This window comes from Heterodontus francisci, chromosome 8 (assembly GCF_036365525.1).
Source record: "Heterodontus francisci isolate sHetFra1 chromosome 8, sHetFra1.hap1, whole genome shotgun sequence".
Taxonomy (NCBI): Eukaryota; Metazoa; Chordata; class Chondrichthyes; order Heterodontiformes; family Heterodontidae; genus Heterodontus; species Heterodontus francisci.
In genome coordinates this window covers 61,503,759-61,516,091 of record NC_090378.1, presented here as the reverse complement: position 1 = coordinate 61,516,091, position 12,333 = coordinate 61,503,759, and the positions used below count along the sequence as shown (strand labels likewise).

At 40.1% G+C, this 12,333-nt stretch overlaps 1 protein-coding gene across 1 annotated transcript in view; it reads right to left on the bottom strand.

Annotated features, from left to right (window-relative positions):
• oma1 (OMA1 zinc metallopeptidase) overlaps nucleotides 1-12,333 on the bottom strand; it is a 70,961-nt gene that overhangs the window by 27,307 nt on the left and 31,321 nt on the right. The window contains exons 5-7 of the mRNA XM_068037220.1: nucleotides 9,983-10,090; nucleotides 3,236-3,364; nucleotides 539-613 (exon numbers count right to left, since the gene is read on the bottom strand). Of these exons, the coding sequence (XP_067893321.1) occupies nucleotides 539-613; nucleotides 3,236-3,364; nucleotides 9,983-10,090 (312 nt within the window). The remainder of the gene's footprint in view (nucleotides 1-538; nucleotides 614-3,235; nucleotides 3,365-9,982; nucleotides 10,091-12,333) is intronic.

Genomic DNA, 12,333 nt, shown 5'->3' with positions numbered 1-12,333 from the left:
GGATGAGATACCAGAATGTGTCTGCCTCAATGTGTCACTGCACTAGTCACTGCCATTGGTGGTATTTTAAGAAAGCAATTTTTAAAAAAAAATCTACTAGTCCACAGCCTCCTCATGCTCAATGGAACTATATTCCGTATGAACTGTTAATCTATCTTTCTGATATTATATATTTTTAACACTTGCATTTTTATCTCAGATTTCCAAAATTAGCAAGTTTTCTTTTTATCTCTATGAATTTGAAATCCTTGTATCCTTACTCAGTAAAAAAGAGTAAAAATTATAGTAATAAAAATTGATATTAACCTCAGCATCAGTCCATTCCGAGGAGTCTGATTTCGTTCTAACATTAAGAAAACTGAGAATAGTATTTCTCAATACACAATTAAAGCATATTTTTGACTAGTTTTTCTATAAAGAATGGTGAGCAAAATACTTGATGATTATATTACCTGCAATTAGTCACACATGGAACTTTGTATTGTTCAATATTTGACTACAAACCAAAGCTCAGAAATCTTTGGAAGACACAAGTTACCTTAGCAGCAAGTCGCAGTCCAACCTCATCAGCCTCAATTTCTAGTTTTCGGCTATATGGTCTGTCAAACATGTACTGCAGGAAATGAATTTTGGTAGAGTTAATGATGATTGATAACACTGACCGATTCTTCAAGTCTAATCTATATTAACAAAGTAGATAAATAAATGCAACATAATTATTTTGTGTCTCCCTCTGATCGTACTATATTCCATTTATAGTTTTAAAAGATACTTTCGGATGTGTTAATTTTGTAACTTCAGAGCCCAGAGTCAATATCTCACAATTATAAAAGTCAAAAATTGCAAATATCCTTGTGCAAAATAACATTTAATAGCTAGCAGTAACATGTGGTGTTCCAGATTTCATTTAAGGAAATGCTTTGCTTTTACAAGGAGCTAGATACATGTAAAATAAAACATTATATGATGCCTGTGGACTCCACAGCAATGAAAGAACTAGTAATGATGCCACTTTTTCACAAGGCTACGTTCAATCAAAACCTGTCCTCCTTCACGTAACCAGGTTTCACATTGCTGCTACTGCTCTAATTTAGTGTCAAATTTCAGATAAAAGCTGGGAGTAAAACATCAAATTGCAAAAATGTTATCCAGCAGGAAATTTTACATAACAATCAGAAATAACAATAACTTGTACATTTGAATTTTCCACACATCATAAAGAACTGACCCCGAGTACCAATGAAATCATCATACACAATGTGGTAACTAAGATGCAGCAATTAACTAGGTCCATTCCATCATGCATATCAAAGTGCGTCAAAATTTAACTGACATTTTTCACTGCTTGAATAGAATATCACATTGAATAACAGGTGGGGATGTGGTAGGAATATGGAATTAGTGTAGGATTAGCATAAATAGGTGGTTGATGGTCGGCACAGACTCGGTGGGCCGAAGGGCCTGTTTCAGTGCTGTATCTCTAAAAAAAAAATCACAAGAATCTTATGTTAGTAGTGCATCTCCCATGGTGTTGATTGCAATAAGTCAAATGGTGCCATGTCTCTTCTGTGTATATTTGTCCAGATTTTTCTTTGCCTCTTCTGTCATAATATTGCCTGTGTTTCTTGTCCTTTTGGTTTCTGTCTCTGGAATGTTTTGCTATTTTTTCTGTTTTGTTGTTTCCTTTTGGGTGGAAAATGGTGAGCCATGTAATAAAGGTTCTGCAAGTTTCATTTTACAGTGGCAACTTTAGGGAAAAATTATTTGAGAGAGCTGAGTGGCTGTTTTTCTATCTGACCTCAAGTTACCTTGCCATTTTTGATTCACTTCTATGCCATTGGTTCTGGTACTGCATAGTGCCTCCTAAAACCGCAACTATCTCTACTGCCTCCAGTTTTCTGCCCCTACCAGATCATGAAAACTGCCCTAAACAAAGCCACAAATAACATTCTTTGTGACAGTGACCATGGTACATTATCCTTCCTCATCTTCTCTGCAACTTTTGATATATTTAATCACACTATTCGCCTCCAGTGCCTCTCTTCCACTATCCAGTTTGTGTCTCAGGTGGTACTGCATGAAGCCATCTGTACCCATTGTGTTTCCCTGTCAGAACATGCTCAAAGCCCACATCATCCCTTTCCGTCTGAGTACAATGATTTCCAACATGGCTCCCTATTTAACCATGGCAAGGCAGAAATAATAAAAGTTACAATTTAGGAGTGCAGAGGCCATTTAAAATGCCATTATTTCCAAGTAAGTTTCATTTTAAATTTAAAAGTGGAGGGGGCATTAAAAGTAAAACTTACTTCAAAGGGCCAGGGGCAGAGTTAAGATGAAGGGTAGGTCAACCATCAGAGGAAAGTAGGAATCATTCCCAAGAACAAGGCTAGTCCAGATTTTGGGGCTGATGTGGCAGCAAGGCCAAGGAGCCGTTAAGACTGGGGGGAGGCAGAGCCATTGGCACAGCCTGAGGGAGGTGTTAGGAAAACACATAAATTGCATTGTATCGCAATAAGAGACTGTTAAAAGGTCACGCTATGTTCCTAATGATAAAACAATTACAATAACTGCTCATTGTGATGGAAAACATGCTTAGTAGCAGGACAGTATGTCCTACCCTAGAAAACATTAAAGTGGGTCTCAGTGTAATACTTAAATTTTATACCAGCATGGTTAGTTAGAGAATATGCTGAGAGCTAATTGTATTAAAACATTTAACTCTTAACATATTTTTTTGTGAAAAAGACACAATGTTCCCCAAAATACAGTGAGGAAATACAGCACCCAGCAAACTAATCAAGCACATAGAACTGGAAGGGTCCAGTTTGATCTCAGGTTTGTGCTGAGTTAGCTTATGCCAGCCTAAAGAGTAGCAGAGGTACTACAAATGACCTCAGTACCCATGCACCAGGAAAGGAAATGAAAATCAGCAATCCTTCTGTTTATTAAAAATCTGCTCAGTAAGTTTTTACATCAGGTAAATGAGATGTTGGGTAACTACTGGAATCAGAACCATCATGGAATCAGAGTTCAACATGAGTCAATACTTTGGACAGAGAGATGAGGATGCAAAGAAAAAAAGACTCACCCCGTTTTGATCAAACTAGGATTTTCATCAGTGCAGTGTCATTACTGTTCTGTTGCAGATTACTACTGCTCACTACCATTTATATTTTGACTTCAAAACTGATCTAGAAAGGTAAGTGCACAAAAGACAGGAAAATATTCTCACCTGAATCAGTTTGCTTTGGATCCACTGTCCCAGAAGAGCAAGACTATCCCGCGGGAACACAGCCCAAATAAGCGTCAAGAAAACAAGGGACACAAAATCTAGGAGCTGAATAATACTTGCATGTTCCGCCTAGAAATCAACAAAATGACCAACATCCTGGTAAGTTTGTGGTCATTAATTTTAATGAAAACAAATTATACTCATACCAGTATCACAACAACCTTGTCAGATCTGCACATGTGTAATAGAGCCTCATTATCTACATTCCAATTATCCAGATTTTCCACTGTCTCATTGCACTCTCTACTAACATCAATCTGCTCCTATCTGATGTAAATGAATCCCACAACTCATCAAAGATTAAATTAAATCTATGTTAATTGTATTATACTTGTCTCCATTCCAGGGCCTAAGGTAGCAAGGTCTTCCTAGTCAAAACTAAACCCAATCTACCTATGAAACCTCTACTAGACAGCTGATATTGAAATCAACTGCTGCAAGAGGGGTCCCAAGACTTGTACATCTTATATGGGTTTTCATTTTTGTAGCAAATGAGCTGAGATGTTACTCATTTTTAACCATGCCAGATTAACAGGGTAATAATATAGGTTGGTTTTAACTATCCCAAGATAGACTGGAATAACGGAATGCTTTGTACAATACATAATGCAATAAGGAAAGAAGCATTGCTGGAAATTAAGTGGAGCAGAGCAACCAGAATATATTTAGGTTCAATGCAAAAACAGAAACAGATGAAATGGTCTGGAAAAAGATTAAAGAATAAAGGGAAGGAGTACTACAATATTAACTGGGTATAAAAGATAGCAAATATACAAGTGTTCATCAAAGAGGAATCTTCAAAACTGGAATGGACAGACTACAAAATATTCCTATAAGGTGAAAAGAGGATGAATCAAAACAGTGGGTTCTGTGGATAGAAATACTGAACTTAAACCTAAAATACAGGATGTCCCAAAGTGCTTTACAGCCAACAAAGTGCCAAAGTAGTCACTGTTGAAATGTAGGTAATGTGGCAGCCAATTTGCACACAGTAATCTGCACCAAATACAGCAATGTGATAAAGACCAGATAATCTGTTTTGATTATATTGTTTGAGGGATAAATATTGGTCAGAACACCAGAGATAACTCCCCTCCTCTTCTTTGAATAGCGTCATGGGATCTTTTACATCCACCTGAGAGGTGAGATAGCGCCTCGGTTTAACATCTCATCCAATAGTGCAGCATGGCACTGGAGTGTCAGCCTATATTTTTGTGCTCAAGTCCTGGAGTGGGACTTGAACCCACAATCTTCTGAGTCAAAGACAGGAGTGATACCAACTGTGCCATGGGTGACACTGTTATACAATGTGACGGGTTCCACCTGAACTGGAGTACAACCAGTGTCCTTCTGTAAAGGGTAAATAGGGAGGTGGCAAAGGCTTGAAACTAGTAAGACGGGGGAAGGATCTACAAGAAATAAAACAAGCTTAAATATAAATGAAACAGGAAAGGAGAGCATGGGACAGACTGTACCCAAGGGTGCACATAAATAAAAAGGAATAAATAGAGTGATAGAACAGGAGTGTAAAAAGGTTAAAAATAAAGTGAGAGGAACTGCTATTAAAAATGAATTAAAACCTTCTGTACAGCAATGGATGCCATGTTTGGAATTAAAACAAGGGAACTGGAGGTAATAATATGTTGCGAGGAACCAGATAGAGTTAGGATCACTGAAACATGGCTACAGAAAAATTAGGCCTGGAAATTAAACATTGCAGGGTATAACATATTCAGAAAAGATACAGCAGGTCAAAGGGGAGGTAGAGTAGCTGTACATATGAGAGATAATATAATGATTTTAGATTTTAGATTAGAGATACAGCATTGAAACAGGCTCTTCGGCCCACCGAGTCTGTGCCGAACATCAACCACCCATCCACACTAATCCTACACTAATCCCATATTCCTACCAAACATCCCCACCTGTCCCTATATTTCCCTACCACCTACCTATACTAGTGACAATTTATAATGGCCAATTTACCTATCAACCTGCAAGTCTTTTGGCTTGTGGGAGGAAACCGGAGCACCCGGAGAAAACCCACGCAGACACAGGGAGAACTTGCAAACTCCACACAGGCAGTACCCGGAATCGAACCCGGGTCCCTGGAGCTGTGAGGCTGCGGTGCTAACCACTGCGCCACTGTGCCGCCCTGTGGCAGTGAAAAAGTGATGGAGCCATCAGTAAGTCAGAAACAGAATCCATATGAGAGATAAAAGATATAAAAGGATCAATCACACTCAGCGACAGTCTACAGACCACCAGTGAAAGTGAGCTGGAGGAAGAAATATGCAAACAAATTATGCAAATGAGGAACAAGCATAGAGTAACAACTATGGGGGATTTCAACTATCCCAAAATTAATTAGCCAGAAGAGGCAGGTAAACAAGGTGTACAGGATTCCTTTCTAACCTAGTCTGGAAGAAGCCCAACAAGAAAGGATTCACTACTGGACCTGGTAATAGGGAATGAACCAGAACAGATCAGAGAAGTAAAAGTAGGGGAACATCTCAGAAATATTGACCATTAAACAATACGGTTTAGAATAATAATTGAGAAGGACATAAACAAGACAAAGCCCAGGGTAATAGAATTGAGAAAAGCTGATTTTGATGGGCTGAGAATAGAACTTAGGAAAGTAAAATGAATAGCAATATTAGCAAACAACGATGTAGAACAGCAATAGGAAAGATTTTAAACGGTGCTTAACAGAGCCCAGGAAAAATATATTCTGCTAAAAACAAGAACAAACTAAAAACCAATGGGACACCAGGGATAAATAAAGACATAAGGGAAAAACTGAGGATAAGGGAAGAGGCATACACTACGTACATGGACAACAGGGGAGTGCATGACAAGGAAGAATACGAAAAGACTAGGTGAGAAGTATAAAAAAAGGAAGAAAAACAGGAAATATGAAATTAAATTATCGAGGAACATAAAACAGAATAGTAAAATATTCGAAAGGCACAAATAGAAAAAGGAAAGTCGGGATGGGAATAAGGCCACTAAGGGACAGTCAGGATAAAATCACAGAAATGGCAGAAATATTAAATAATTATTTTTACTTCAGTATTTACCAGGGAGAAGCATCAGGTGGACATGACATCAGAAGATGAGAATCAAAATTATTTAACTGTATTTAAAATAGAAGAGGATTATTAAATAAACTAATCAAAATTAAAGAGGATCAAACTCCTGGTCTGGATTGATTGCATCCATGCATTTTAAAATAATCTACGGAAGAGGTAGCCGAGAGACTATTACACATACTTAATCATCGTTAAAAAATATATGTAGTGCAGAGAACTGGTGGATAGCTAATGTTATATCTATATTTAAGGGAGATAGAACATATCCAGAGAACTAAAGACCTGTCACTTAACATTGGTAGTAGGAAAAATAATGGAATCCCTGCTAAAGGAAAGAACACAAAAACACCTAGAAACCAGAAATATAATACTGAATAGTCCACATGGATTTCAAAAAGGAAATAACCTTAATCAACCTCACTGAATTCTTTGAGGAGGTAACTGAGAGAGTCGACAAGCTAATGCAGTAGATAAAATGTATCCAGATTTCCAAAAGGCCTTTGATAAGGTACCACATAATAAACTAATGAATAAGGTCAGTGCCAGCGGAGTCAGGGGACAATTTGGCAGAATGGATGGCTAGCTAGTTGCAAGACAGAAAGCAGAGTGTAGGGGTAAAGGATAGTATTTCAGAGTGGCAGAGGTGGAAAGTGGGGTCCCACAAAGATCAGTGAAGGGACCACTACTGTTCACAATTTGATTTAATGACTTAGACTTTGGAATCAGAAACACATTTTCTAAATTTGCAGGCAACAGTAAATTGGGAGGGATAGTCAACACAAAGGATGACTGCAATAAATTACAAGTCATTAATAACCTTGCAGAATGGATATATAATTGGCAAATGTGCTTCAATCTGGATATATGTGAGGTATTACATTTTGTTAAGAAAAATAAGGAGGTCAAATATTACTTGGAAAATAAGAATCTAAATAAGACAGGGAAATAAATGGATGTGGAAGTGCAAATACACATATCACTAAAGGTTGTGATGCAAGTCAATAAGGTGATTTAAAAAAAAGTAAGCACTAGGACTTATTTCTAGAGAGATAGAATTGAAAAGTAGAGAAATTATGTTAAACTTGGATCGAACCTTGGCTAGACCACACTTAGGAACATTTTGTGCAGTTTTGGTCGCCATATTAAAAAATGGATATAGAGGTACTGGAGAGGGTGCAAAATAGATTTACAAGGATGAAACATTCGCGCCACACAAATGCCAGCCAATGACCATCTCCAACAAGAAAGAATCTAACTATCTCCCCATGACATTCAATGGCATTACCATCACTGAATTGCCCACTATCAACATCCTGGGGTTACAATTGACCAGAAACTAAACTGGACCAGCCACATAAATACGGTGGATACAAGAGCAGGTCGGAGGCGAAAAATTCTGCAATGAATAACTCACCTCCTGATTCCCAAAGCCTGTCCACTATCTACAAGTCAGGAGTGTGATGCAATACTCTCTACTGGCCTGGAGGAATGCAGCTCCAACAACACGAAGGAAGCTCGACGCTATCCAGGACAAAGCAGCCCACTTGATCGACAGCCCATCCACCACCTGAAACATTCACTCCCTCCACCACTGAAGCACTGTGGCAGCAGTGTGTACCATATACAAGATGCACTGCAGCAACTCACCACGCCTCCTTCAATAGCACCTTCCAAACCCGCAACCATTCCCACCTGGAAGGACAAGGGTAGCAGACGTGTGGGAACACCACCACCTGTAAGGTTCCCTCCAAGCCACACACCATCCCGACTTGGAAATATATTGCCATCCTATCACTGTCGCTGGATCAAAATCCTGGAACTCCCTCCCCAACAGAACTGTGGGTGTACCCCCACCAGATGGACTGCAGTGGTCCAAGAAGGCTGCTCACCACCACCTTCTCAAGGGCAAGTAGGGATGGGCAACAAATGTTGGCCTTGCCATGAAACGAATAAAAAAGAACTGAGAGATTATACCCATCAGGAAAGGATGAATGAAGGCTGAGTGGTGACCTAATAGAGGCCTTTAAAATTATGAAAGGGTTTGATAGAGTAGATATAGACTGTCTTTCCACTTACGGGGAACAGTAAAATTAGAGGCCATTAATATACCAAAGCGGACGCTGGAAATCTGAAATAAAAACAGAAAATGCTGGAAACACTCAGCAGGTCTGGCAACATCTGTGGAGCGAGAAGAACAGAGTTAACATTTCAGGTCTGTGATGTTAACTCTGTTTCTCTCTCCGTTGATGCTGCCAGATATCCTGATAGGCCAGTAATATAAGCTGGCAGGTATACCATAAAGAAAGAAAACTCTACTGAAAGTCTGCAGGAGTTTTGTTTCTGGCTGTTAAACAGAACTGGCCTTCACCAAAACCTGGACTAGAGAGGTAACTGTAATATGCAGAATTTTGTGGAAGCTACAAAATACAATGTAAATTTTTACATATGTGTTTCATTCTTAAGACTACCACTAGAACAACAACTTGCATTTATATAGTGCCTTTAACATAGTAGTGTTCCAAGAGGCTTCACAGGAGCATTATCAAGACAGGTGCCCAAAAGTTTGGTCGAAGATGTGGGTTTAGGGAGCTTCTTCAAGGAGGAAATGTGGAGAGGTAGAGAGGTTTAGAAAGGAATTCCAGAGCTTAGGACCTAAGCAGCTGAAGCTATGGCCACGAATGGTGGAGTGATGAAAATCAGGGATGTGCAAGAGATCAGAATATCAGATCTTGGAGGATATAGAAATAGGGAGGGGCGAGGTCTTGGCGGAATCTGAAAATAAGGATAAGCATTTCAAAATCGAGGCATTTCCAGAGCAGGAACCAATATAGGTACGCGAGCTTGGGGTGCTGGAAAACTGGTATGAATTAGAATACAGGCAGCAGAGTTTTGGAGAGTTCAAGTTTACAGAGTGTGCAAAGTAGGAGACCAGCCAGCAGAACATTGGAATAGTCAAGTCTAGAGGCAACAAATGTTTCAGCAATGGAGAAACTGAGGTGAGGCAGTGGTGGAGATAGTTGGTGTTATGGGAGTGGAAGTAGGCGGCCTTAGTGATGGAGAGATTATGGGGTCAGAAGTGCAACTCAGCGTCAAACAGGACAATTTGTCCAAGAGCACAAAGAAGCTGAAAATACAGGCTAGAACACAATGCTGCTTATCACAATGTGCAAGGCTATCTTTAGTTTGCTCAAAATTGATCAAAAACTACAGCAATGCCTTCCTAATTAGTTTCTATTCTTCTCTAATTATAAGTACCAATACTGGGCTGGTACTTTGTGGTGCATTGTTACATGAAGCAGTAATGTAAATCTACCAGTAATTGAGGTGTCCACTATATATTGTTGCAGGCCAAGTCCTCTAACTGCAGTAACTGTCAAATGCTTTGCCCACTGCTACCAGATTTGAATACTGAATAAAGCCCAAATAATTTTTCCAGATCTTATTATTTCACTAGGATATACAAGTTGCCCCATTCTAATGGTGAAACTGATAGCTCATATGTCTAAGATCTGAGTTAATGTGAATATATTGTGATTGTAACCCTTAAATGTTTCCCTTTCCAACCCAATGAGAGCAATGAAGTTGCACTTACCCCATGTGCAAGGAGACAATGAGCCATCTCATGACCTAGAATGCATGCCAGTTGATCAGTGTCTGCCACTGCTTTGAACAGCCCAGTCAAAACAAATACCTGTCCATTCTATGGCAATGGAAAACATTCTATTAGAATGGGACAATTGATCAATACTAAAGTAGCAACGGTAAACACTAAAAACTGACAATTTAACCTAATGTTGAATGAGCCTCTCAATATTTTAACTGACAGTAATCCATGAAATTTTGGCTATGTTAAAGCTCTTTTGAAAATAATTTTTTTTATGGCATTACATAATAATCTACAGGGTTTTATGTTTCCTTGTGGCTGGAGATGAAATAAAGTAGCCATCACTGTGGTTCAAATCAGGCAACTAGTTCATGGCAATTTGCTGCCCAACATCAGGAGAGCGCCACTTCACAGGCTGGGGATGCCCATGTGGGCGCTGTTTTGAAGACAGCATGCTCACAACTGACAAATCTCATGGGATATGGTCCGTGGATGGGAGACTAGGAAGGGTGAAAGGGGCAAATGAACTGCTCCACAAAGTAACAAATGGTGGAGTGCATTTCAAGAAAGCACATGTTAGGGTGCACAGTTGAAATTTTGTAGTTTATGACATCATCTGAAAACCAAGGAGTGAAAAATGCATCTTTGTAGCGCTGCCCCCAGCAGTGCTATTGAGGCCTAGTGTCACTTTGCTTGGGCATGCAGCTCTGCCAGCCACTTCCGGCACAGCCTCTTCAAAACAGCGCCCACATGGGCATCCCCAGCCTGTGAAGTGGCGCTCTCCTGATGTCACACAGCCCAACCAGCTGATGTGACATCAGGATACCTAATTTGGACTATGCTGGTCCTGGCAACAAATGCGTACATCACTCTGCAACAACAGGTGCAGAGATCCAAGATGGCCCTGAACTATGTTACGGCCAGGTGAGAAAGGTGTCTAGGCGTCTTTTACTGTCTTCACCTGGTCTTATTATAACAGTTTTTTTTTAAACACACTGTTTTGACCTCCCCCTTTGGTGAATCCTTGTTCACCACTTTCCAATTATAAGCCAAAGAAATGAGCATAAACAGGCTTTCTTAGGTTTAAAGAAGAAAAGTGAAATTTATTAAAACTTAAAACTCTAATTCGGTTAACGCCTATGAATACTTGCCACGCTAGCATGCATACGCGATACACACATGCAAATAGGGACAGAAAAGAGAAGAAAAATAAAATGAAGAGGTTTGAGGCAATCATTGAAGTTTTTAAAGTGCTTCGAACTCACTGTAGTCCTTGATTGTAGGTTCTCTCGCTTTTTGTTGGGGCCCAGTATTCTTCTTAAACCTTGTTCACTGTAGGAGACTTTTCTCTCTTGGGGTTCATATGTCTTCAATGGTTTCCAAAGCTGATGAGAGCGAGATGAGAGCAGACAGGAGAGAGGTGTTCTCAGTCCAGAAGCAAACAGCTTTCTGAGTTTCTTTCAGCAAGTTCAAGTTCAAAAAACTCCAACAGTTAGTCATGTGACTAAACTGGTCTGACCACTTCTTTGGTGTATTGGGGAAGCAAGGACTGGGTACCTTGTTCCAACACTGTCTGCTAGCATGCAAATGTCTTTCCAGTCAGGCGCTTGGCAATTCCTTGTGATAGGCCCTCTTTTCTCCCCAGCCACAATTTTAAGTTTTAATGTTCATGTGGTGAAATAATGTGTGCCTCAGTCTTGGCAGGTGGGGCCTGCATGACAACTTGTATTCCTTAAAGGACCAATCGCCCAAATTGCAGGTAACATAATTTTTAAGAACTTCAGCTATTGCAAATTGTCTGGAAGTATTCTGCATTGTTTTTGGAGGTGCTGTGGTGAGTTCCTGGATTTGCCAGAGAGTGTGGCTGCATCCAGACAGGGAGGGCAGCAGATTTGGTGACCTGCCCACACAAAGGCAACAAGCATGGGGGCAGCCTCTAAGTTTGCAACACAACAGTGGGAGATGGAGCAGAGGCCGCGGAGAGGGGAAGCTCTGCAGCATACCCTCTGCCAACTTGGAACCAGAATCATCCACGCTCCTTGACAGTGACAGGAGGCTGTCTAGTAGGCCAGCCAATACACTCAGTATCTCATGCCCATCGCGCTCTCCTGTATGCCATCGCAATGAGGTCCTCAGCTCAGTCCTTTACAGAGGAACTTGTCTGCAACCTTACCCTTTGGGGAGCTGGCAAATGAATCATTCTTTACCACTGGCTTGGCTGCAGCCCGCTTGTGCCCGCATGACTCACCATGTGCTGATCCCAACTCTATACAAACCTCCAAGGTTATTAGCTAGTGGTCTTGAATGTCAGATGAAGTGACACTTCATAGGTGTGCTGT